Source organism: Sciurus vulgaris, assembly GCF_902686455.1.
Source record: "Sciurus vulgaris genome assembly, chromosome: 5".
Lineage (NCBI taxonomy): Eukaryota > Metazoa > Chordata > Mammalia > Rodentia > Sciuridae > Sciurus > Sciurus vulgaris.
In genome coordinates this window covers 78,782,646-78,810,434 of record NC_136465.1, presented here as the reverse complement: position 1 = coordinate 78,810,434, position 27,789 = coordinate 78,782,646, and the positions used below count along the sequence as shown (strand labels likewise).

Sequence of the window (27,789 nt, the reverse complement as noted above, 5' to 3'; positions counted from 1 at the left end):
AATCCAAACTTCACATTCACCCTTGCTTTTCTTTACTCTCCAACCCGGCCACCGGGCTCCAGCTCCGGACGGATTGGTGAGTTGGAAAGTGCATCAGGCGCCTTTAAATGCTAATGAGAAGCGATGCCCAACTCTGGAGCCAAGTTTCCCCACCCTCTTCCCTCGCCCTCCCTTCCCTCGCTGGCCGGTGCGCCGCCTAGAAAAACTTGTGCGGGGCCATTTTTGGGGCAGTAAGATCCAGCGAGGAGCCCAAGCGCGAGCGCGCAACCCGACAGCTCGAGCCGCCTCCGCCGCGAGACGCCCCCTCGGCCGCCGCCGCCTGCGCCGCGAGATCCGCACCGGCCTCCCTGAGAGCGAGCCCGGCCGTCGCGACCACCAGCCGCACCAACCGCCGACCAACCGCCACCGAGGTGCCCGAGTGAGAGCAGAGGAGGCGGCATGAGCGAGGCGGGCGAGGCCACCAGCACCACCACCACCACCCTCCCGCAGGCTCCGGCGGAGGCGGCCGCCGCGGCGCCCCAGGACCCCGCGCCCAAGAGCCCTGTGGGCAGCGGCGCGCCCCAGGCCGTGGCGCCCGCGCCCGCAGCCCTCGTCGCAGGAAACCCCGGTGGGGACGCGGCCCCGGCAGCCACCGGCACCGCGGCCCCCGCCTCTTCAGCCACCGCCGGCAGCGAAGACGCGGAGAAAAAAGTTCTCGGTGAGTCAGCTCAGAGGGTAGAGGCTGCTCCAAGTGGGGCGGGCGGCGGCCGGCCCCGAGCAGGAGTGGGAAGTTCCCACCAAGTTCCCACCCGGCAGGAGAGGCTGACAGCACTGAGTCCCGGGGGACTCCGGTCCCCTCGCCCCAGCGCCTGTCGCCGCTGGCTCCACGCCGCAGGCGCTCCCAGGAGAGCGCGCTGCGCCCTGCGCTCCACGCGACCCTGTGCACCTCCCTCCTGGGTCCGAACCAGCGAGTTAGGGTCATTACTTCTGACACACAGGCGGGCATGTCGCTCATTCTTATAGTGGAGATTGCCTGTATCCGAAGAGAAAAGGGGAGTCGATGTGGGGAAAGGGACCAGGGGTAGGGATCGATGTGGATGTAGGGATGCGACAGACACGTGGGTCCGGGACTTCTGAAGTTCTTGCGTAGGATCTGGAAAGGACAGCATTTCCTTTGGGGAAGAAGAAGGCGCAGAACGAGACACGGAGAGGAAAGTGGAAAGATTTTGCCGGGGTGGCTCAGGTGTCTGTCCCAGACGCCCTTCCCACATGGGCTTGGGAAAGACGCCATGCTTCAATCGGCCACATGCCGGCAAAGAGGTGTTGCAATCCTCTCTGGGAAACTTGGGTCCTGGTCTTGAGTCCTCCTCCCCCTGTGTGCCCACTGATGCAAAGAGCCGTTCAGTGTCCACCAATCGCTGCACGTCTCCCTCTTCCTGGACTGTGGGAACGCACGTGGTGTAGCAGCTGAAAAAACTTCTTCGGAAGTGGGGTATGACGTCTGTTCAAAACACGGTTACCTTGGGACTTGTAACTTAGGAAGGGAAACAGGAAGATGAGAAGTTCAGATTCGGGGGGCAGAGACTTAAAAAGGGTTTTTGTGGTGGTTGTTGATTTTTGTCACATATTTCGGTGTTCTCGTCTTGAGTAACTAACTCCCAGTGTAAGGCCTTAAACAGGCTTGCAAAGCAGGTGGGTGGTGAATAAGCTCCCTGAAGGGTGTGTGCGCATAGCATTCACTGTTTGAAACAGGAAAGTTAACAGATGGCGTAGGATGCTTCAGAAAAATCTTTCCTTGTTTTGGGTGGGGCATGTTTGTGTGATTTCTTTGAGCCTTGCCTCCCCATTAGCAAAAGAGTAGAGGGAATAATGCAAAAAAAAATAATAATAATAATAATAACAGGATTTAATGATCCCCACCTTGGGGACTACTTTTCTTTTCCAGAACTCTTTTGCAGCTTCTACCAAACAACATGCTAAGGATAACCTGTGTCAGTTAAGAAACTAAATAACCTTCTTTTTTGCTGGAGTTTAAAAAAACAAAAACAAAACAAAACAAAAAAAACCTTAAATCTAGTTAATATTGTATTGTGATATTGTTTCCAAAAACCTCCATGCAAAATTTCTGGGCGAGACAAATGTTATCCAAAGCAATGTTATGTTCTTAATAATACAATATCTGTCAACAAGAACTTTTTTTTTTTTTTTTTTTTTTTCACTTAATCCTTTACCTTTCTTAGACGAAAGCAGATATTTCCTTAAAGATGAAGGAAACCTATCAATTACCAATTGCTGTTCTGTTCCTACCTGATCCCTGGTGAGGACTCTAAGGTCTTTTATCTTTCCAAGTTAGGTCCAAACTGTCTCAGAATGAAGGACAGCCTTCCACATGACAGTTCAACACTGTTTGTCTCTGTCCAGTGTGTTCTGCCATCTCCTATCCTTTGCCAAGCAAACACATGGATGCCCAAAATGTGCTAGACACAGTGCTGACTGAAATGAATATCTGTTCTTGGATTCTCTCATTCTAGTTTTTGCACATTGGCCTAAGCTTCAGTTCATAGCATACAGTCCTGGGAAAATAATGACTGGAATAAAATTCCCTTTTTGGGGGGAGGTACTTGGGATTGAAATCACAGGCACTTTACCACTTAGCCACATTCCCAGCCCTTTTTATTTTTTAATTTTGTTAGAGTCTCATTAAATTGCTTGGGGTGTCTCTCTCCCTTTGTGTATGTGTGTGTGTGTGTGTGTGGGTGTGTATACTAAGCATTTAACCACTGAGCCACATCTCCAATCCTTTTTAAATACTTTATTTAGAGACAGGTCTTGCTAAATTGCCGAGGCTGGCATAGAACTTGTGATCCTCCTGCCTCATCCTCCTGTGCTGCTGGAATTACCAGCATGTGCCTCTGCTTCTGGCAAGGCCCTCTCTTAATGGCTGAGGCTATCAGCAAACTTGCAATCCTCCTGCCTCAGCCTCCCAATGCCTAGAATTATAGGGATGGGCTACCATGCCAGACTGAAATAAAGCTTTCTGATGAACATAACATTATGGAAGCCTTATGGTCTTCTTTGTACCACTCTTCCCCTTGCATGTGTGAAGTATGTTTATGATTATGGTTTTAAGAAAGTGTGAATGCTTTTGTTTGACTGTTTAAAGTTCTTGGAAATATTGATAGAATTAGAATTTTTGTGAGTGGGGTTGCTGGGGATTGAATCCAGAGATTCTACCAATGAGCTACATCCCCAGGCCTTTTTGAGACAGAATCTTGCTAAGTTGCTGAGGCTGGCATAGAACTTGTGTTCCTCCTGCCTCAGCCTCCCACATTGCTGAGATTATAGGTATGTGTCACTACTGCTGGCTAAATTAAGAATGTTAAAAAACACTGGAATAAAAATAATCTTTTAGGCTGGTCTGCAGTTAGGCTTGAGAATTATTTCTTGTCTTTCCCCTTCATTAGTGTTGCCTTTCTAATTAAGATTTTTTTTTTCCACAGTACTAGAAATTAAACACAGTTCTTTATATTTTGTAGGTTAATTTTTGAGCAAATGAAAAGCACAAAAAACAGTTGTCTGAAATCATGTATGACGTGCTTATACTGTAATTTATCAAAAACTTGCCTCATCTATGTGTACATTTGCATCTGAAAAATCAGTTTTTTCTTTCTGCTGCTCTAATTAGAATGGCCTCAAATTAAAGACAAGTGTTTTGATCTCCATTGGAGAGATCTTGGAATTCGCACTAGAGAATGCTTAGTCAGTGTGGGCTGAATGACTTTGGAAACCTATCCAGCCCCCCGCCCAGCAAGAAAAAAAAAAAGCTAAAATATTTCCCCAAGCTTATAGTCCAACAACTCAAAACTAACCCTGCCCACAACATAGCAAGTTCTAATTACTGTTTTAGTTTTGAATTTTAAAAAAACTAAAACCTAATTGGTTATCCTTAGAATTATATAAGCTATTTTATGGTGAGACAGCTTAGATTACCATTCCCTACTTTTTTTTTTTTTTAAATGTATATGGTTGGGGCTATAGCTCAGTTGATAGAGTGCTTGCCTAGCATGCACAAGGCCTGCGGTTCGAGTCCCAGCACCACCAAAAAAAAAAAAAAAAAAATGTGAAATATGTCAGGTTCTGTTTCATTGAGTCTAGATAATTCTTTTGTGCATTACCTGAATTTAGACACACGTATTTCTTTAGAGGCATTAAATTTGACATTCACAACTGATTCCAAGAATCATATTTGAAATAGTTAAGATAAATATCTACAAAATACAGTTACATGAAATTAACAATTTGTTTAGATCTTTTTCTCTGAAAGAGTTCTACTAAAATTTGGCATTCTAGAGAAATGGTCCTGCTCATGACAGAAGGTAGAGTCAGTATTCGGCTTAAAGAGGGGGTTTTATAGAAAATGTCAAGTGTGATTCCCACCTACTGAAGAGAGTAGGGTAAACAATGAAATGGCCAGAATTCATCATTGTGGTTTGAAAAGTCTGTTATATCATGTCTCAGGGTGCTAAATACAGAACTGGATTGAGACAGCATCAGTTCTTTCATTGCTCTTTGATTCCTAGTTGGCCTCCATTTGACTAGAAGATGACTTTGTTTTTGTAGACTGCCTATTAACCAGTATACTAGGGGGTTCCTTGTTGAAGTTTGCCTAATATTTCAAGTGTGAAAGTGTTGTGCAAAGTCATTCATCTATCTGCATTCCCCCACAAGGTCGCCCCTCTTTCACACTTACTAAATTTTTCTGGATTGATACTAGGAATGTGAATCTTAACCAGCACTTTTTTCTCCCAGCTATTGCAGAATTGTATAGACTTGTGACTACTCCTTGGCTTACAATTTTAATGAAAAGTTGAACAAAGAAGAAAGGTTTAGTTTTCTGAGAAGTATCTCCTTATGATATCTTTACTTACTCCATTTTCTTTTCCTAATTTATTTTGGAATTAAGCTGGTAATGGTTTACTCAGGTATGTTTAGGTTTGTATAATGTTATTCAAGATCTTAGTGATCTAAGCTTTATTTCTTTATAGGTCAGTTATAATTTATCTGCTTAATTCCATTTTAGCCACCAAAGTCCTTGGCACTGTCAAATGGTTCAACGTCAGAAATGGATATGGATTTATAAATCGGTATGTATGTGCACATCTACATGTTTTAAATTTATACCGTGACACCAGCAGTTATATATCCCTTACCATAATTTTAATGGGTTGTATACATTTTAAGATCTTTTTAAGCACTGTATTCTCATTTTTAAGCAACTGGCCATTTAATTTTAATTAAAATACATGTCCAGAATGCTAATATGTAACTGATTTTATAAATGTCTAATCATTAGTAGAAAAACATCAGAAATGGGAAGAACGTTAGAATAAGTCAGTCCATGTCCATAATTTCACAGATGGAGAAATGGAGTCTGATACTGGTTAAGCAACTTTTCCTAAGGTCACACATTAGTGAGTAATTGAGCTGGATCTGTACCCGAGTCTGGTCCAACTCCTGGGAGGAAACTAGTGTTTTCTTTAAAGTATTGTAACTCATAACCATATAAGAATGAGGATACTGCAAGCTCTTGAATTAAGATATTTTTATAGGACATGATCATTTTCTTTGATTCCCTCCCTCTTTAAACAAATTTCTCCAGTTTCTTCCTCATCTGTTTTGGTGGGGTAGGGGTGGGGTGGAGTGGGTGGGGTGGTGGGAAGGCTGTTTTAAGTTTCAGTGTAAGGAGAGCCTAGTTCACAGCTGTGCCCTGTCCTTTTAACTGTCTTGCTTTGCTTTTGCTTGGAGGAAAATCTGGGGCTCTGGTTACATACCATGTGATCTAGAAAGAGATGAGAGGAAAGGGATGTTTCTGTATGTTGAGTCCTATGCTTGACCCTAGCACTGTGGTACTGTGGAAGGGTAGGATGGGTATCTTGCAGAGTTAGTTTTTAATGGGGATGGATTCTAGGTGTCAAAATTTAAAGTGTACACAAAAATTTATGTTGTTTAAGGTCTTAAGATCTGAAGTCATATAACACATTGTTCTTTAGTTTTCTCCACATATTTAGTACCTCTAATTGTGAGTTTTTGTCTTCCAACAGAAATGACACCAAAGAAGATGTATTTGTACATCAGGTAAGAGTAATTATAAATGCTCTGTATGCTGTATGAGGAGGGGTGTTTATAAACTGCTGTTGTTTGTTTCTCTGAAGTGAGTCCTACAAATTATTGTACTTCAAACTCTTTCTGTGGTTTATTTTGGCACATTTTTAAGAATGCAGATGAACTCTCCTATCCCATCATATTAACTGTTTTTCAGTTTTAATTTTGTAGCTGAATGGATTACTATTTAATAGAACCAGTTTTCTAAAGCCTGCATCCTTAGCAAAAATCCTTCTGTTTCTGTATTAGCATCCTATTCTGGCAGTGTGAGTTTTCCTTAGTGTTTGACTGCAACCAATCTGACTTTTGCTTTGGTTAAAACTCCTATAACTTGAGGTAAACAGCACAATGAAGCAGATGGTTGAGGCACGTGTATCTTAAGACGTGAGAAGACTTCCAGTTCCCAGCGTAGTTCTCCCTCTTATTAATATGTGCATGCCCAGCACATGTCCAGGTCAGAAGACCCACATTCCCTATGTGAAGGAAATACAGAAAGTGTCTAAGATCTATAAAAGATGGGCATCTGCTATAGCTGTTTGTCTCTCTTTATTAGCCTTAGAATATTGTTTATCCTATTGTGTCCTAGAAAGCTTGCTTTAAAATACAGAGAAGTTGTACCTATCCTTGCTGTTCTTTTTGTATATTTAGGCTTCAGTGAGTTGGCTGAAATAAAGTGTGTTTTTCATGAAGAGAGGGACAAGGAAAGGATGGTAGCAGGTACAGATGTCAGCGCATTTACCTGTAGATCTCTCAGGCATCTGATTTTCTGTATTTTTGTGTCCTGTTTAGGTTTGTGTGTGTGTTGGGGTAGAGACAGCAGTGTCTGAAAGCTCTCTGATTGTGGTTTTTCCATCCTTTATATTTCTGCTTGACTGGATCTATTATTTCTATTGTACATATAGATAATTTGAGTAGATTTTTTTTGTTGAGATACAGTGACTTTTAAATCCTAGCATACTGAAAATAAAGTGTTACTTTTAATACCTGGAGGTTAATAGGCCTTCTGGGGTAAGAGCTCCATAGCGTAAAGGAGTTTCTGTGCTGGTGGCCGGCTTATTTGCCTGTGAGTGTATGACCTGATTCCAGCCCCATGAGGTTGTGTGGTGAGTCACCTCTGTGTTGAGGCCTGCCCAGTTTAACAGGAAAAAGGGAACGAGCCGGTAGGGAGGGGCTGTTTTTGGAATGGCTGAATGTTGGAGCTGCGTGCGCATATATCCTGTCCTGAGCTGCCTTTTTTCCTCTGTGGGTGAGGTCTCTGCCCTATTGGCTCAATCTCCCCCTCCCCCCCAGCCTCCTACTCAGAGTAAGGGAAGGGCTGGATTACACATGCCTAATCGCTTTATAAAATAAGGTTGACCTAGTTCCATGCAAACTCAGAACCCCTTTAACTATTTAGAGATACCAGCCAAAGAAATAGAAATTTGTTGCAAGAATAGTCTCTCCCTTTTATTGATTGAAAAGATAAAGGGATCTTTTCATAAACAAATATTTAGGCAGAATAGCATCTTCATTAAGCTTTTAATGAGTTCAGGAAACCTATAGGGAATAATTAGCATGTGAATGAAGTGAGAGGAAAAATATTAAATGAATTTCATACAGATACAGTACAGGGATGTGTATTTTCTCTACTTACCTCCCCCCATTGAGGCCTTTGTGGCCTCAGATAAATCATTTAACTGTCAGCCCCATGTTTCCTCATCCACAAGATGAGATGGCAGGGGAGAAGGCAGATTGTCACTAATGTTTTGATTTCTGAAGTAATTGTGTTTATCAGAAATATTTTTCCCCAGATGGTGTGGTGGTGGATGCCTGTAATCTCAGCAACATGGGAAGGCTGAGACAGGAGGATCGCTAGTTTGAGGCTAGCCTCAGCAACTTTGGCCCTCGTATTGTAGCTTAATGGTAAAAGCATCCCAAGTTCAAACTCCAGTACCTGCACCCCCAAAAAGATAAAGAAATATTTATCCCCTTGGTATTTCTTTTTATTCCTTTTTTCTCTTCATCACCCACCACATGTTCACATTGTATACACTCTTAATGTTAACGGTCTAGTCTGCAGTGTGTCTACCTGAAATATGTGCTTGTGTGTCTGTAAGGTCCCATGAAGCTGCACTCAATCTCTGAAGCTTAGTGGTTTGACGTAACTGATCTATCCAATATCATGATTGTGATCAGAGCAAAACAAGTTTGTAGTACCTATATATTTGTCTTTAATCCACTTACCTAGATGAATTTTGAAGAACAACACAAACCAAGAAAGTAAAGGGGGCTATAGTTTTGTAGGGTTTTTTTGTTGTTTTGGAGATCCTGGTTAGTAGAAGAATGATAGTTTTTATAAATAATCATAGGATAACAGTTGCTTCAGTCAAGTTCATTCTATAAATTTGATTGTAATGAAATTGCTTGAATATTGAAATATACCTCAAATAGAATGTTTTCTTTATAGACTGCCATCAAGAAGAATAACCCACGGAAATATCTGCGTAGTGTAGGAGATGGAGAAACTGTAGAGTTTGATGTGGTTGAAGGCGAAAAGGTGAGAAATTGTGGTTGTGTAACAAACTTTACTGGCACATAGCGTTGTAGCATAAAAAATGACTTTTTAGCTTCCTCTGAATATTTCGGATTTTTTGAATGAGAAGAACAAGTGACTTTTAAGCAGAAATATTTGTAGCAGCTGGGCATGGTGTCTCATGCCTGTAATCCCAGCAACTCGGGAAGCTGAGGCAGGAGGATGGTAAGTTCAAAGCCAGCCTGAGCAATTTACTGAGGCTCTAAGCAACTTAGTGAGACCCTGTATCAAAATAAATAAATAAAAAGGGATGGGGATGTTGCTCAGTGGTTAAGCACTCTGAGTTCAATCCCTGATATGAAAAAAATAAAAAAGAAATAAAAGTAGTAAATTTTTATTTTTTAATTAAAATTTTTGGGGGGGAATACTGGGGATGGAACTTAGGGGGTGCTCTATCATTGAGCTACGTTTTCAGCTCTTTTTATTTTTTGTTTTTGAGATGGTCTTGTTGAGTTACTCAGGCTGAGCTTGAATTTGTGATTATCCTGCCTCAGCCTCCCCTGTACCTGGGAGTACCTATAGGCCTGGCTTAAGTAGAAATATTTTTGATTATTGAATGACATTAATGAACATTCTTTTGTTGTTGTTTTGTAGTTCGAGGGATTTAACCCAGGGATGCTTTACCTCTGAGCTATATCCTCAGCCTTTTTTTTTTTTTTTGAGACAGCATCTCATTAAGTTGTGAGGCCAGCCTTGAACTTGTGAGCTTCCTGCCTCAGTCTCCCAAGTTACTGGAATTACAGCTGTGTGTCACTTCACCTGGCTAACATTCTTCAGAACATTAAATAAGACATTTTAAATTTTATTTAATAAATGATGAACACTGGATTGTGGAAGAAAAGCTAATTCCCCCCAATTTAAAAAGGCCCGTTTCTTTTGGAACCAAATATTACAACTTACCTGTCTCATGGCTTTGAAAATAAACATTGCTGGGTGTGGTCGCGCACACCTATAATCCAAATGGCTCAGGAGGCTAAGGCAGGAGGATCACAAATTCAAAGCCAGCCTCAGCAACTTAGAGCCCCTTCTCTAAAAAAAAAAAAATGACTGGGGATGTGGCTCAGTGGTTAAGCACCCCTTGGTTCAATCCCTGATAACAAAAACAAACAAACAAAAAAAGATAAAAATTGCTTTAGGGCACGATATTTATAAGACTAAATTTTTCGGGCTGATTTGTAAGCACTGCATATAAACCACATTTTATTCTCAGTGAAAGAACACTCACATTGAATATAATCACTATATTCTTTTAGGGCTCTGAGAAAACTGAAGGCATTTTGATAGACTTATAAGTTTTATTCAGAGTCAGTCAACCCTGAAAGCAGATGGATCATCTTGAAGAATTTCAACAGAATTTTTTATGCCGTTATTTGTTTAATTACAATACTATTAACCTTCCTTATGTTTTGATTTCAATCAGTAGTCTCATGGTAATTTGCTGTGGCAGGGAATCATAGCAGCCAAATGAAAAACTGAGTGAGTGACTAACTCCCATGCACCTGCCCTTTCCACATACATAACACACCATTCATAGTCTGTCTTCTCAACACTTCTCAAACTTTTCTATTTTTAAAATAAAAACATCTTATTTCTTTTGATATAAAAATGTAGGTGGTTATCTTCTTTGGTGTGAATCCCCAGGGTCTGTCCTACAAATCTCTTAAAGTTTCACATCATTTACCAAAAAACTGGCCTATAATGATCTCTGGTAGCCCTTCCAACTTTTTAAAATTTCATTTTGTTTGACAGGTTATTTTTGCTTTTGCATGTGTTTAGAACTTGGAAGTTTTACAAATCGTAAAGTCTGATAGGCTGTTTTTAATGTCCTTTGTCACAATTTACTTTTCTATTTTTGAAGCATTATTTTATACATTTGCCCCTCTGAGATAAGAATTCTCAGTCTGTTTCAAGCACAATAGGAAGGTATAAAGAATAACTACTTATATGGAAACTGTTTTACTTAATCAAGGACCCTTTTTCCTGTTGGTGCCAAGGTGGAGAAGGTTTTACTTTCAGTAACTTAGTGCTGACTTAGTGTGTCACACAACTGTAATTCCAGCCACTTGAGGGACTGAGGCAGAGGATCAAGTTCAAGGCCAGTCTGGACAACTTAGTAAGACACTCTCTTGGAATAACATGAGTAGAGATTCTCTTGGTACTTCTTAGGGTAACAAGTTAAAGCATATTTTAGGAAGATTATATTACCTCAGTTCTCTACTTTTGAGGAATGTTCGTTTGAAGGTCATCTGTTTATTTTCCTCAGGGTGCTGAAGCAGCCAATGTGACTGGCCCAGATGGAGTCCCTGTGGAAGGGAGTCGTTATGCTGCTGATCGGCGCCGTTATAGACGTGGCTACTATGGCAGACGCCGTGGACCTCCCCGTAATGTATGTTGAGCCTGTTTCTCATTAGTGTTTGTACATTTTTCCAGTGGGTTGTGGTGGTACACCCCTATAATCCCAGTGATTGGGGGAGGCTGCTGAGGCAGGAGGATTCCGAATTCCAGGCCAGCCTGGACAACTTAGAGGGACCTTGTTTCAAAAATAAAATAAAAAGGACTGGGGATATAGCTCAGTAGTTGAGTTATCCTGGGTTTCATCCTCTGTACCACAAAATAAACAAGGAAAACAAAACCATTTAATGAAATACAGACAAATGCCTTATCTTCTTCTGGAAGCAGGCCAGGTGATTTTTTTTTCCTCACCTTGGAAACTTGCCAGTCAGAAGTTGTATCAGGATGTATTTGGCTGCAAGTAACAGACATTTAATTTTGTAATAGAGATTTAAGGTAGGCAGTGCCAAGATTGTAAAGGCTTTTGTCTTCATTTGGTTCTTTCCTCTGGCCAGAACCTAGTCATGTGGCATTTGCTGGCATGGGGGTTAGGATTGCCATCTCTAGCTTAAACCTGTTGTTCCTTTCCTTGACACTGACACTGTTGACCTCAAAGAAAATCAGTATTTGGTTAGCAAGGAAAAATGGGGAATAGCTTGAGAATTAAAGTGCTGGCCACAAAATGTAATTTTTCTCAATTAAGCTATTTATTTTAGTGTATCATTTTGCTACTGTTTCAAAGTAAAGAAGCAATGAGTAATTCTCTAGGTTTCTGGTTCTTTAGATTGGCCCCTGTTCAGGGGAGGCTCAATTTAAAGGACTCCTCTCAAGGCCCCCATAAGGAACTCTATTAAGGTTGTGAAGACCCTGTTAGATATGAATTCATTATGAATTGAAAACATAAGGTAATCAGATTATTATGTAGATTTTTACATTAAAGTTAGAGCCAAAGATCAGCACCATAGAATAAAACTCAGGATGTGAGCACAGGATGGTGGCTTCCTATATCTTGCAAAGAAAAACTTGAGAAAAATCTCAGCAGAATAAAATCTACAGATTGAGAATTGACATACCTCTATTTTGGAGATTTATGTCTTTCTATTTAATTACTTTTGTTTCTTATTCTGTCATATTCACTTCCTGCCCAAATTGATTTTGTCATATTTGTTAGGATGTTTGACCTGTTCATATATTTTCTTACCTTTGTTTTGCTAACTGTATTTGGTTTTTAATAATTAACCATGAGGGGTGGTGGTAGGATTGAGCTGTGGTAGCAATTTATATTGCATCTTGTTCCATTCATAGAACTCTAGTTGTGATTAATTTGACTCTTAAGTCGATTCAAAAGTAAAAGTGCTAGAAAAATTGTCAAATGAAAAATTCTCTTTGAAGACTTTTTCTCCCATGAGCTAGGAAAAATACTTAAAAATAAAATTTTCAAAACTCTTCAAGTATATATAAATGGAAGTTTTCTGTTGTAATATCTAAATACTGACAACTTGTTCATTGTCTTTCCAGAGTGTGGTCAGCACTTGTGGTTTCATTATTGTAAAGTTCTTTTTTTTTTTTTTTTTTTTTTTTTATGGTCATGTGATATAGTAATTTAAAATATAAACAAAAAAAGTAAAATGAGTCAAAGGTTCCCTTTCTTAATAGGGTCTTTATTTAGAAATGGTTAGTAATAGGACTTAACCATTTGTTAAAATACAATTAAGACTTTATTTCTAAACCACAAAGAGGTCTTGGTTCTTATATATATATATATATTTTTTTTTGGATCTGTTTATATGCTTAGATATTTTTGAGGATCCTAGAGTTTATGGGTGTTTATATCTATTAATACTTGTAGTGGGGTGGGGTGGTGCATGGCCTGCAGTGGCAGCAACTTGGGAGGCTGAGGCAAGAGGATTGCAAGTTCAAGATCAGCTTCAGCAACTTAGGCCCTAAGCAACTTAATAAGACCCTTTCTCAAAATGAAAAATAAAAAGGGCCGGGGATGTATATAGCTAATAGTAAAGCACCCCTGGGTTCAATCCCCAGTAATCCCCCAAAAAATGTTTTAGAAATTAAATTAAAAATAACTCATTACATGTTAATATAAATAACATTTTTGTAAAAACAAAACAAAAAAAAAAACTAAGTTGGGTGAGAAGAGTGGTTTTGCTTTACACATATATTTCTTTGATGTATGGTTTAAAAGATGGGTGAATTTTCATCTGTTTCTGTATTTGTCTGCCTGTAGACTTCATGTCATTGTAACCTGTGAAACCCAGCCACTTAGGAAAGAAGAGTGGAAAAAGACAAATAGCATCGTAGTAGTAGTATAAGAATATTTTGACTTTGCTGACTCTAGAAGATTTCAGAGATTCCACCACAGTTTGAGAAGCACCATAGGAATATATACCTCTTAGGTGAAACAGGCTCATGCTGGGAGCAGTGCACATGCCTGTAATCCCTGTAACTTGGGATATTGAGGCAGGATTGCAAGTTTAGGTCCACCCTTAGTGATCTAAGGAAACCCTGTCTCAAGCTTAAAAAGTTTTGGGGGGTGCCCTGGGAATGTAGCCAAGTATTAAGAATTCCCCTGTATTCAATACCCAGTACTGAAAAAAAGAAGTATTCTCATTATAAAATGTAGTTTTCTTGGTATTACCCTGACTTTGTCCCAATGGATGGTAAATGTTATAAGAGACACATTTAAAGGAGCTAAATATTATAAATTGTGTAGATGTCCTTTGGGTGGTTGATCAGCTGGTCAACCATTCTAATTGGAGAACTATGAAATTTGTTATAGATTGATTGCTCTTGCTTTTCTGCTTCTTGTGTTTCATCTGCATAGATCTACTTTAACCTTAATGTTATTTATCCCAGGAATCCCATGATAACTTGGGCTAAATGCATTTTATCTGTATATTGAAAGGGGTTATTGTATTGCTTTGGGGATTTTTTTTCCCTTCTGCTTTTGGTGTTAATCATCCTAAGTGTGGTGTTCTTTGGTCCTTCCCTTGCTGAAACTTCTTCTGAATCTCTGTTTCTTTGCTTCGCTAGTACGCTGGGGAGGAGGAGGAGGAAGGGAGCGGCAGCAGTGAAGGATTTGACCCCCCTGCCACTGACGGGCAGTTCTCTGGGGCCCGGAGTCAGCTGCGCCGCCCCCAGTATCGCCCTCAGTACCGGCAGCGGCGGTTCCCGCCTTACCACGTGGGACAGACCTTTGACCGTCGCTCACGGGTCTTTCCCCATCCCAACAGAATGCAGGTAAAATTGCACCTGGAACTTCTCAGCAATCCTCACCCTTCCATCCTTCTTTGCCTCTTCCTCCTCCTCCTCCTCCAACACCAACTGCCGGAAATAATACCTTGCTTGTGGCTTCCTGATGCTACAAAAGCTGAGGCAAGCCCTTTAGTGGGCTTTTTTAGAGCATTGATTCTAGAAACATCTCTAAAAGCACAACTACATGAGCTATGCCTATAAGAGGGAACTCTGGAAGGTAGAGTAATATTTCTAGTTTATAGAAGAATAAGAGTAGTGAGACAGGTGGTAGGTGTACAAGCTCAAACACCAAAGGTACACAAGACCTGGATTTGAATCTTGCCACTGCTGATCTGTGAGGTTGCAAGAAAACTAAGTTTTAGAGACCAAGTCATACAGAGATTTGGTGGTTATTAAGTGGAGGCATTCATTGCCTTCACAAAGGTTCATGACTATTAAATATAAAGTGTGTGTAACATGCCTGCAGCACAGAAAACATTTACAAAATACCAAATTCAGATGAGATGGTGCTGATTTTAAGAAAACTAACAAAATGGAAATTGATGGATTTTTCTTTTTTTTTTCTTTAACTATAAAATATTATTAGTAAAGGTGTTATGAATTCATTGTTAACAAGCCTTAAACCAGCTTTGCATTTTCCAGGAACTAGGACAACCATGGGTAGTTCGTCATTTATTTTAATCACTAGTTACTTTTTCCTTCTTAGTGTCCTTGGGTTCTCCTCGGCTTTCAAAAATGTTTTCACTGAACATTATGTTCTGTCTGTTCTTTGCACTGCTATTCCATCATGCATGACTGTGTTCTTTCTACATTGCTTCTTGTTTTTTTCCTGTCTACTCTTCAACAGCTGCCCCTGACAAATGTGCTAAAAATAACAAGCAGACTTACATATATGGAGACCTTGGGTACATGAGACATAGTAGGTTTCTTTAGGGCAGCACTCTGGGCTTCTAGGAAATTAGGACAGGAAAAATTGAGATTGTGAGACTATAATAAACATCCATTTTTGTGTGTTACAATCATTATTGTTTGCCATCATACACACACACACACACACACACACACACACACCCTATTTTTCTGAGAGCATGGTATTTTCCATGCATTGTAAAAAGAGTATATTTAATCTTAGGAATCGAAGGTTTGAGCAAAGTGATTCCTTAGTGCTATGTAGAACATTATTTACAGATGCTAGTTGAACATGTGTGCTTGTTCTCAATAACCTAGCTGCATGTGGTTGTTTGTAATGCAGACTGACCTTTTTATCCATGCCATGTTGGAAGTAAAAGCCATTTTTGATGTATTCAACAATTTTCCCTTTTTACCTCTCTGCTACATTTCTACCAGGTTTGGGTATTCAGTGACTTACCAGTTTTTTAAAGCCAAATCAAGAGCAACAAATGAAAATTCCTCAGTTCCATATAATTGCTATTTCAAGGTTGTCAGTATAATATCTTAAAAGTATAGGTGGATCTCCAGGATGGTAAAAGCTATTGAGATAAACAGAAAAGTTTAGACAACATTTCCTTCTGTATACAATACTAAGAAATTTATTGGGCGCAATGAGGGGAAACAGTGCTATTCAGGTCAGTAGCAATTATGTTATTCAGAACAAAAAACAGTACAATCTATCAGTAACTAAATGATTTCAATTTCAAAGACGATAACTACATGTTTGAAAGTTAAGGAGACTCATTTAATACCAACTATTATTATCTATCTAAGAAAATAATTATTTGAAGGAAAGGGAGTGACATTTTTGTAGAATCGGTTCTTGTTCTGTCTTCTCTAACTTATGAAAATTGACATCTAGCCTTATGAAATTGGCAGTGGTTTGCACATTTTTATAGTTTTCTTAGGAATGAAAAGATTTGAATTTTTTATTTTAAATAGGCAAGTTTATCCAAGGTGTGTTGTCAAAAGATGGTAGAGTTTGATTTAAATTGTCCATGCTTTCCTCTTCTCTCATTCCACTAGATTCTCATTCTTTGCACATAGATGTCTTTGTCAAAGTTTTTGAAGAAGCAGTTTGACTCCTTCAGGAAACTAAAGGCAGACTTGAGGTTGGTGGTGTGGGTGGTGGACATGAGATCTTGGTAGAGCACAGTAAAGAACTTTTGTCCTACTCTAAATGTAATGAGAAGCCAGAAGATTGATCCGAACATAAAAGAAACATGCTCAGGTAGTTATCAGACAGACTATTGTATGGAGACTAGACCATAGGAGACAACAGCAGTAGCCTGCCACTGTGATTTCCCAGTGCACAGTTGGTAGTGGGTTGGGTTAGAGACTGGCAGTAGAAGGTGGAAGTAAATGGTAAGGATTGGAACATGTTTTGTTTTTTAAATTTTTTTAGTTGTAAATAAACACAATGCTTTTATTTATTTTTATGTGATGCTGAGGCTCGAACCCAGTGCCTCACACATGCTAGGCAAGTGCTCTACCACTGAGCTACAGTCCCAGCCCTGGGACATGTTTTGAACTTAATTTGTGACGGCATGTAGTGGCATAAATGGCATAAATGTGTGAGGTATAAGAAACACATGATACCTTTGTGTTTTTTACATGAACAAACGTAAGGAGGCTGAAGAAAGATTGGATTTGGGGGGAAAGGGGAAAAATTTTTGGAGATCTTTCCCTATTGTTAAAATTTACCTTCAAGTAGACATGTCACATTGGCAGCAAATAAAGCAGAGTCACGGGTAGAAAGTAGCTAGAGAAAAGAAAGGTGTAGTTTTAGGTATTGAGGTTGACAAAGTCTTTGGAACTCTTTAAGTGATGTTGGAGAAGAGACCTAAGTGAACCTTGAGGTTGTCTTCCAGGTACCAAGGAAGGTGGCATGTGCCAAGCTAGAGGCAGCCTGAAGAGCAGACATGGGACTGCAGGCATAATTTGGAGTCATAAAATGTGATGCTTGAAGCCATAGAGCAGGATGAGATTAACAGTGAATGTAGGTGAGAAAATGATCATATAGTTCTGGGACATAGTAACAATTAAAGATGAGGGCTTGTCTGACAAAAGACATTGGAAGGAGCACTTGGGGAGCATGTATTTTAGGAAGGGTATGTGTTAGATGCTGTTGATCGCTAGAGAGAATTAATAAGCTTGGTAATTTGGAGGTCAGTGGTATGGTGAGAGCAAAGTTTGTATTGGAATGAGATAGTAAATGGAAAGAAAAATATATGCTCCTTGGGAGAGGTTTCTGTGGTGGTGGTAGTGGTAGTAATGGGGGGTGATTTTTTTCTTTAATATATATATATTTTTTTTTTTTTTTTTTTTTTTGCAGTGCTGGGGATTGAACCCAGTGCCTTGTGCTTGCAAAGCAAGCACTCTACCAACTGAGCTATATCCCCAGCCCTCTTTAATATATTTATCTGTAAAAGAGCTCAAATAAATGAGTTAGTGACTCCAGGAGGACATGAGATCAGGACAAGAATTTTGTTTTTTACAATTTCATATTTTACAATGGTTAAGTTTCCCCTGATCTGTTACCCCATATACCTCACCAGTAGCTTTGTTCTAAAGCCATTAAGTGGGGCTGATAAAGGTAGATGTACCTATTTTACACACACACACACACCTATACACACACCTATATACACATACATACACATGTACACAGGTAACTGTGTATACATTCCTTCCTTCCTTCCTTCCACCCTCATAGCATTGAGCATACCTGGCCCCCAAGTCCCCCCCCCCACCCCCCTAATTATCACCAAAGACTGATTTCAGAACTGGGACAGAGAAAGTAAATACAAGCCTGGAACACCTTGTGCCAGAAAGCTAGGAAGTTCCTCAAAGAATGTTGGAGACAGGTCAAGAGGACATGAGCCAGGCTGAAGGTATTCCCATTGGTCAGTAATGATAGTAACAGAGTATAACTCATTGAATAAAATTGAAAATTGAGTCCACACAGATATAAATAAATAAATGAACATATTGAAAAATTTGAGTAACAAGATTTTATAAAGTAAAAATACTTTTAAAATACTTACAAAAAGGAACAGGCTCCATGAAGTGGTATACACCTAAAATCCCAGTAACTCGGAGATGCAGGCAGGATCACCAGTTCAAAGTCAGCCTCAGCAACTTACCAAGGCAATAAACAACTTAGTGAGACCCTGTTTCAAAATAAAAAAATAAAAAGAGCTGGGGTTATGGCTCAGTGGTAAAGCACCCCTGGTTTCGATCCGTAGTGTCCAAAAGAAAACGTGGGGGAGGAAAACTTTCAGTGTCAACTTTTAGCAGGATCCTGGCAGATGCCACCTTCACCACTTAACAAAAGGAACATTGTCATAATGATACAAATTGAAGCCATGTGCCACCTAATGGGATGCAATGAGAAGAATGGTGTATCACTTCTGTGACTTCCTATTTGGATGCATGAACTAAATAATCATTATGAAACACCATACAATCCAAATTGTGGGATCTTTTACATAACTGACCTGTAATATTTAAACATGTCAAGGTCATAAAAGCCAAGTAAAGATTGGCAAAATGTCCCAGACAAAAAGACACTGATAAATTCAACATGATTCTAAATGTTTTGTTTGTTTGTTTGTTTGTTTCTAAAAAAGATTATTTGGGACAAATGGTAGTTAGAACTTGAATCTGAGGATTAGATTATATACTTCAATTTTTCTGTATGTGATTATTTCAAATTTAAGAAGTGAAAAAGGTTGGTATTTCAGTGCATTGTATACCTTCAGGGAACGTGGTAGAGAAGGGAAAAATATATATAGTGAACAGAGAGGAGGGAATAAATAGAATTAGCATACCCTACCTGGTGAGAAGAGAGGGGGTTTGGGTTTAGATACAAGCCTGAACCATTTATCCTATGTAATAGGAAAGAAGAAAATTAATACACATGCAGGTGGTTTGGTAGGTTTGATAGTGAAAAATGCAGAAATTTTCTTCTAATTATTTCTTTCCCTAGTGAAATACGAAGGTTAGTATTTGCCTCTGAGGTGGAAAAAGGATGTAATTTTTGGGATAAGGTTTCTATGTATGCCTGTATTGTAAAGAATCTCAGAGCTGCTGCGCATGTTGGTACATGCCTGTAATCCCAGTGGCTCAGGAGGCTGTGACGGAGGATCACAAGTTTGAGGCCAGCTGTGCAATTTAGGAACATCCAGTCTCCAAAAATCAAAAAGGCTGGGAATGTGGCTCAGTGATAAAGCAGCCCTGGGTTCAATCTCCAGGACCACTCCCCCACCCCCACCCCCCAAAAAATTCAGTGCTTGTCAGTGGGTTTTTGTTTGTTGTTAGTTTTTAGTTCTTTCTTCCTCCTAGAAGCTATATAGTATGTTAATTTTATTCCTCCAGATTAAAACAAATTTACAAAAAGGTATTTTTCTTTTTAGTTGTTACACTACACAATACAAATTGAAACAACTGAATAAAATCGGAGGGGAAAGCATGGTTTTAAGATTTGGTTTGGTTTCGTAGTGTGGGACATGGAACGCAGGGCCTTACACATGCTACACAGCCTCTCTAACACTGAAATATAACTACAGCCCATAGATAAGATTGGATGAACCTTTATAGAAACCCTTACTGGTATTGAGGGAAAACCAGCTTGTGGAGTTCATAGATCTGCATTTGAAACAATTGAAAAAAAAAGTCTTACTGCTCAAGTAGGGTCCTTTAATAAAATTAGATTTTATTCAAGAGTTGAATGTACTGGATTTTAAAATGTTAAGTGTTGTAAAATAAAGTTAGGTGCTCTGGTATAAGGCAAAAGGCTCTTGTAGGACTGATCTTCCTTAACTATCACTCACAAAGTCTAATAAAAATAGTTCACTAAGAGTGCCCAGCTTTGCAATTAAGCACTTTGTTTTTCACTTTCGAAAAATATTTACATACACAAATGTGTGCTCTGTTCTTACACTCTGTGCATGACACTCACTGTTCATGACACTCATTTGCAGCTCTCATTGCCCTCTCTAGGCTGGTGAGATTGGAGAGATGAAGGATGGAGTCCCTGAGGGAGCACAGCTTCCGGGACCGGTTCATAGAAATCCAACTTATCGCCCAAGGTACCGTAGGTATGTAACATTTTCCACAGAGTAATGATGATCAGTTGGAACACTTGTGAGTGATGGTAGAATGAATGAGGGCACTATGATTTCTTCTGTGGATTAATTACGTATTTGGAAGATGTGGCTGCTTTGAATACATGCCTGAGTTCTTTGACTTTTCAGTAGGTGTTTTCAAATGGTGATACGACATTTTCTTCTTCTGAAAACCTAGAATGTTTAGTTATCACTGTACCAAACATTATTTGTATTCTGCAACTATCATGTGATATGAATTAATAATTAATTGCTGATCGAGTCAGTGGTAGTGTTCCGAATGGAAAAAGAATTGTCAGAGTATCTTTAATAACTCAGGTGACCTGGTGGGATTAATTAGGGCTATGGATCATATTGCCTGAATTTAAATGCCATTATTCAGTTTTTTTAAAATATTTTTTTAGTTGTCAGTTATTTATTTATATGTGGTGCTGCGAATTGAATCCAGTGCCTCACACGTGCTAGGCAAGCAACCTACCACTGAGCCACGACTCCAGCCCCCATCCATTGTTCAATTTAGTAGTTATATTTTCTTGGGCAAGTTTCTGAACTCTTAATTTGTGGCTACCAGATCTATAATTTTCATATTAAGAAATTTTTATAGTGGCCAGTAAGATTAAATATACCATTTTATCTGTGATCATTAGTATGGTACCCTGAACAAATATTAGATATTATTACTACTAGTATCAATATTAGTGAAGGAGTATTTTATTTTATTCATATTTTATCTCTTTTAAAGACCGTGAATTGGGTTGTACTCATAGATCCTTTTGAACCTTTTTTTTTTTTTTTTTTTTTCCTTTTGAATCTTTTTCTGTTATAAACTTGCCTATTCTTTTACTAAGGTAAATAGAACTTCCTGAATGACATTTACACTGCAGGTTGAGTATCCCTTATCCAGAATTCTTGGCACTAGAAGTATTTCCAATTTCACAGTTTTTTTAGATTTTGAAGTATTTGGAAACTTGAGGTTGAGCATCCCTAATCTGAAATCTGAAATGCTCCAAAGTGTGAATGTTTTGAGTATTGTTTCAGCACTTGGTAAGTTTGAGTTTTGTTTTTTGGGTTAGGGGTGCTCAACCTGTACCTTGAAATTTATTGATAAGGATTTACTTACTGAAAGAAGAGTAAGTGTCGGGTGTTGGGTTTACACTGGTTTACATTTGTAATCACAGCAACTCTGGAGACTGAGAGGTAGGAGGAGGGCTGTAGGTTAGAAGCCACCCTCAGTGACTTAGCAAGGCTATAAGCAACATAATAAGACCCTGACTCAAAAAAAGTGCTGGGATATGGCTCAGTGGTTAAGCACCCTTGAGTTCATTACCCACCCCCCACCAAAGAAAGAAGAGTAAGTATATTGTATTGGGAAAGAATGAATTTATATCAGGTTATGTTCTATTTCCCCACAAAATTCCAGTTTTAGGCATAATCATAATTACTAACGAGTTTGAAAGAGTCTCTTCATAGAGTCCCAGCTACATGTCCCTACCTGCCTGATCTTGGGAAAGTCATGTTTGGCCTTTTTTGGTCTATAATAAAAGCAACAGCACTTCCAAATTGTTCAAGCAAATACTTATCTCTTCACCTGTTGGTTTTCTCACTATAAATCTAGCTCACGGAATTAACAATGAAATTAAATATTTAATATGAAAATATACTAGCACAGGCTTTGGCATACAGCAATGTTAGTTTTCTGCCTGTGTTTGATCTCCTTAGTTCCCATTAGACTATGCATGCAGGACCAATCAGATCACTTTTCTTTTTCCATTTTCCTGTCCTTAGTGCCTATCAAAGTACCTGATAGGATCATAGTAGATACTCGGCATATGTTTGTCACTACAAACATATATTCAAATGAAAGAGGAAAATGATGGAGAAATAAGTTTATTTTTTCCTAACTACAACTTTGTTCCATTTGCAATATTGGCCTGTGAATGATTCTAGCAGTAAGTACTAATCACTTGACTTTATGCCTTTTAACAATCAGCCCCATGTTCTTGAGAATCCCTGTCTTGTGGCACTTGTTCCTTTTGCTTTGTGTTCCCTGCTCTAGGGGACCTCCTCGCCCACGACCTGCCCCAGCTGTTGGAGAGGCTGAAGATAAAGAGAATCAACAAGCAGCCAGTGGTCCAAACCAGCCATCTGCTCGCCGTGGATACCGGCGCCCCTATAACTATCGGCGTCGCCCCCGTCCTCCAAATGCTCCTTCACAAGATGGCAAAGAGGTAAAAGCCAGCCCATCGGAGTGATATTGCCACGTCATTAATTCTGTCGAACTTTAGCATTCTAAGAAAGATTTTATTACATAGTAAGCTGACACTTAACAAATATAATATTTTGCTTAAGATCCATAGATACAGGGTATACCCTGCACATAACTTTCCAAATATTTGAATTTGCTAATTAATATCTGAAAGATTTATCCAAATGGATTCAGGGCTCTTGTTTTAGTCAGCTATTTTGTTGTTGTGACTGAGTGATCTGACCAACACAATTATAGAGGAGGAAAGGTTTATTTGAGGGCTCATGGTTTCAGAGGTCTTAGTCCATAGAAGGTCGGCTCCATTCCTCGGGGTTCCAGGTGCTAATCTTTTGACTCACAAATATATGAATAAGTTTTGCATGGTTATTTTATTATACATGCAGGAAAATTCACTTTTGAGGCCCTTTAGTCGTAAACTTCCCACAGCATCAGTGTGGATTTATTCTAGTTCATTGTTTGTTTTGTGTTGTAGACCAAGGCAGGTGAAGCACCAACTGAGAACCCTGCTCCAGCCACCGAGCAGAGCAGTGCTGAGTGACACCCGGCTCCCCAGGCACCTTCACCACCAGCAGGGTAAGAGCGTGGGTGGCCCAATCTTGAGTTGGTGTTTTCTTTTAAATATCACTGATTTCTCAGTAGTAGCAGAAATTAGTTTAAATTAGTTCTGCGGTTCATCTGTGTCAACCCCTTGTCTCCATTGGGGCTTCTGGGGAAAAATTGTTTTGGTGGTTCAGTATCTCTGGGATTGACCTTATTTGGATAAGTTTTGGGATATAAACATGGAGACAGAGTTGATAGGCAACTTCTTTTTTTCTAGGCAGACAGCTCTTAACTATTAATACCTCTTAAGAAAAGTGACTCCATCGCACCTAGGGGCCAATTTGATAATTTTCAAGTCCCTGACGAGGACCTGGTTTTAGTAACTGGAGACTTACCTGTAGAATTAACTGCTGTTTTTTCTTTTTTCCTTTGATAACCATTATTTATTTTGAGGTAGTGCAGTGTATTGTGTAATATCCAAAGGGTTTACATATTTAGCATAGGCTGTTTTGTAGCCCTCATTTGCTAGGAGATCTTGAACTTTGAGTGACTTATGGATCCTCTGCTTTAGTGATGTCTGCTGCTGGTAAAGTGGAGAGCTAACTGTATTGACTAGTAATTTAACAATATTAAGTGAAATAACATCCATCAAGTGCTCAGAATGAAGGTGGTATGAATGACATCTGTAGGTCAGCTTATCTTCACCATTGTCCTTGCTTCTTACTGTTTTCAGTCTTGTTCAAGATCTTGGGAATTTTATTCACACAGGTAGAAATAATAACTAGAGAGATCAGTCTCTTTACAGTACAGTTAGACTTAAGAGTTTGGATGCCACAGTAGGTTTCATTGAGTTTTTCACCTATCACCTCTGGAGTTTATGTATTTCTTGCTTATTGCTCTTTTCATTAGTTTTTAGTTAAAGGGGAGATTATAAAACATGCTATTTTAAAAAAACATTATTAAGATTTTATTAATATGGTTCTGGGGTTATTATAAATTTCTACTTTTTAAAGTCACCTGCTTTTACATGCAGTGTTACAAGACCTAAATCATTAGCCTTTCATTAGGTGGATATTTGCTATGCTACCAACTTTGTATTTTCTCTCTGGGTAGAATGGACAATTTTACTATAGACATACATTTCCTGTCCAAACTTGAATTAACTGACTTAGCATTATATATTGACTTTTTAAATGGCTATAGTCTTCCACTAAATAGTATTAGTTGTAGGCGTTTTTCCTAAAGAAATAATCCAAAATGTGGCAGAAACACTTTCTACTTACATACAATTTGTTTGACATTGGGGAAAAAGCTAATTGATGGTGATAGAGCTGTACTAGGTATGTTGCAACCACTAAAATATTATGATATGAAGAGTTATGGATATTAAAATATTTATTTGGTAAGGCCTTATGGTGGTGAGTCCATAAAAGTTTTACTATTCTATTAACTTTTTTGATTTATTAGGAAAGTATTTTATTAAAAGTAAGTTTATATCAAATTAATAAACTATAAGGTGTACAGACCTTGTTTAGAACCTTTGAAATATTTTTAGAATCATGAAAAAGTAGATCATTTTTGCCTTTTGATTCTTTAACTCTTGGTTGTTTTTGTCACTTATAATTTTATAAGTTTTTTAATGTTTTCCAGGTGACCTAAAGAATTAATGACCATTCAAAAGTAAAGCAAAAAGCACACCCACGACCTTACCAACACCAAAGAAACATCTAAGCAATAAAGTGGAAGACTAACCAAGATTTGGACATTAGAATGTTTACTGTTATTCTTTGAGAAACTAACAACTGCAAAATGAAAATGTCAGCATATTTTTCCAGCAAGCTGCCATTCCGGGAATGCCTGCACAGAGTACGAGAGAGCAACCTCCCCAGTTTCAGCAACCACTAGGTTTATATTTTTTTCCTGGTTTTTACTGTTTTGGTAATATGAATTGAAAGAAGAAATATTAATACCACATGGGGAGAACCCCAACCAAAGAAATCTGAAATATATAGTAAATGCTTTTTTTCCCTTTTTTGTTCATTTTGGATGCTGGTGCTAAACTTCCAAGTGTCATGATTTAAAAAGAAATTTTATGCCCTTCTTATTTATTTCTAGGATGAGGGGAGGATAACATTTTTGCTTTCTTATGTGACTCTCTTTGAAAATGTGCAGTATTAATTCCTCAAAAATAAAATTTTTACCCTTCAAAGGAAAAGATGTGTAACTGAGTATATTTTCCTATGTTAGCTTATGTTTTGTCTCTCCCCCCACTTCATTCATCTAACTTGGTTAATATTAGCAAATTCAAAGCCAGTTATAAGGTGAATTAATGCCATTTAATAAATTTTAGTTATGAGTTTGAGATCATAGAAAATTAGATTTCTTTTGAAATACACAGCTGGAAATTAGCAAGTTCGTGTTCAGTGTGGGTAGTAGGCATGAATCATCTAGTGCTATATATCTGTATATCTTTTTTTTTTTTTTTTTTTTTTGGTACTAGGGATTGAACCCAGGGGCATGTAACCACTGAGCCATATCCCTATTCCTTTTTATTTTTTATTTTGAGACAGGGTCTCACTAAATTGCTGAGACTGACCACGAACTTTGAGCCTCCTGCCTCAGCCTCCCAATTGCTGCAGTTACAGGTGTGCCATGCCTGGCTCTGAATCACATGTGTAATCTTCATTGAGGCAGTTTGATGGCCTTTAGGTTAACAGCTTCAGACACACTGTTAATTTCTTTTAGATGAATGATGTAGTAAATGTTTTTAACATCTTAAATTTCCAGTCTGAGGCTTATAACATCAAACTGCTATGTTCTATGTGTATATAGTCATCTCTAGGTATATACTGAGAATTGATTCCAGGATACCTATATTCTTTAAGTCCTGTGTAGATTGCTTATAATACCTAAGACATTGTGGGTGGTATGTAAATAGCTGTTACACTGTTTAGATGATGACAAAAAAATTACTTTTGATCTGTGGTTGGTTGAAACTACAGATACAGAACCTGATGATAGAGGGCCAATGTGTATATATCTTTCAAAGAAGAGATAGTAGGAGCCCTTTTCAACTGCACTACAAATTTCTGACCCCTAGGGATAATGCCCACAGGTTGAGAAACACTACAGTGTGTGTTGGGCTGTGTGGTTACTTCTCAGACCTGCCATACCTTCAGGTTCTTTTCTCCTTAGGTACATGTTAAGCCTAAGATGACCAGTACTTTGAGAAAATAAGGAAAGCTGGCAATATGTACTAGTAAGAAAAATAAAATGATAAGGGGAATAGAGTGGCTTAATAACAGGATATGTTTATTTTAGTGAGGGATGATCTCTATATATGATACAATTTATAAATGGACTTCTGAGCCGAGGGCTAAATTGGTAAATTTGCCTTTTTTGTATTGTCTGGAGTAAAGAACTTTCTAGACAGAGTGAGCATGCTTCAGAAATGGCATGTTTAAGAAATGGCAGCTGGTGAAGTATATTGTTTAAGAACCATGTATTATTGTCCAAGTTTAAAAAGATGTATTCCTTGAAAATTGGTAGTACACACAAGGCAAAAAACACAAAGGTACAGAAATGTATTCTGTGAGAGAAGTATACCCTCTGAGTTCCAGTTCCCTCAAGGCAACCAGCTAATATGTTTTTCAACTTAACATAGCTATTTCACGTGCGTGAGTCTTTGTGTGTCTGTTTGCAAACTAGTACAAGTTTTGGAAGACAGAATGCATTTAAATTGTACTTACCCTGACTAAAAACAATCATTAGATATCTGTTTTTAACATTCTGTACAATAATTGTGTGTGGTCCAACTAGCTTACTAAATTTCTGTTTCTGCTCATTTTAAAGCAATTTTAGTATAGAATATTTAAAATATAAATGTACCATACAACTTCCTGGCACTAGGGGTGTGTTTGTTTTCTCACCAAACATCTTTTTTTATTGTTAGCAGGTGTACAGTCCTCTCATCACTTGTATTTGCTATATAATATTCCTTTATACAGCTCTTAATAATTGTGCTAATCTATTGAGTATTGAAGGTTTTAAAATTGCAAATGCAAACTTTTCATAATTCAATATCCTCACTTTTCCATCCATTTCAGTGTCAGAGCTATTCTGTTTCTAGAGAAAATGAAACAATGAATGTGATAAGTTTGGGGAAAAGAATCTAAACTTTGACAATGAACTGAATACCAGTATAGTTCTTAAACACAAACAAGGTGATGTAAACCTGGGCCTACAGTAAGTTAGAGTAGTGAACCAGGGATTCGAATTGCTTTATCAATAAATACAGACTACCTGTGTGGCAGCATAGCCAGACATGAACTAGAGCCTGTCATACCTCAGCTGTAGTCGGCATTTTGAAGCCAGCAAGTTAGGCTTGCTTGTCACAACACCTGCCAAACTATTTGAGAACGCACCATGTGCTAAGAATGATGCTGGTTGCTTTTATGCCACAAGGATCTCAGTCATAATGGTTTTATAGGAGTTGTTACGTTTATTTCAAAGAAGCCATTATTGAAAGTTCTTTTGCTCTTAGTGGACTTTAGGATAAATAAAGGCTAATACTCTGCTTGCAATTTTGA

General features: G+C 38.7%; 1 protein-coding gene across 2 annotated transcripts; it reads left to right on the top strand.

Moving 5' to 3' along the window:
- Positions 1-204: 204 nt before the first annotated feature.
- Positions 205-25,415, top strand: YBX3 (Y-box binding protein 3). 2 transcript variants are annotated; one of them, XM_079143012.1, is made up of 10 exons: positions 205-697; positions 5,060-5,123; positions 6,081-6,114; positions 8,588-8,677; positions 10,977-11,099; positions 14,093-14,299; positions 20,270-20,367; positions 22,451-22,622; positions 23,133-23,233; positions 24,851-25,415. In XM_079143012.1, exons 1-9 carry the CDS (start codon positions 439-441, stop codon positions 23,196-23,198), a joined length of 1,113 nt encoding a protein of 370 aa, XP_078999138.1. In that variant the 5' UTR covers positions 205-438; the 3' UTR covers positions 23,199-23,233; positions 24,851-25,415. The 2 variants fall into 2 exon arrangements, with proteins under 2 accessions (XP_078999138.1, XP_078999139.1); XM_079143013.1 differs by lacking the exon at positions 14,093-14,299 and having other exon boundaries at positions 206-697.
- Positions 25,416-27,789: the final 2,374 nt, after the last annotated feature.

Excerpts from the sequence above, each read along its gene's own strand:
- YBX3 (XM_079143012.1), top strand. The coding sequence starts at position 439 with ATGAGCGAGGCGGGCGAGGCCACCAGCACCACCACCACCACCCTCCCG. Across the intron at positions 20,368-22,450 it reads TATCGCCCAAGGTACCGTAG|GGGACCTCCTCGCCCACGAC; the intron begins GTATGTAACATT and ends TCCCTGCTCTAG. Across the intron at positions 22,623-23,132 it reads CTTCACAAGATGGCAAAGAG|ACCAAGGCAGGTGAAGCACC; the intron begins GTAAAAGCCAGC and ends TTTGTGTTGTAG.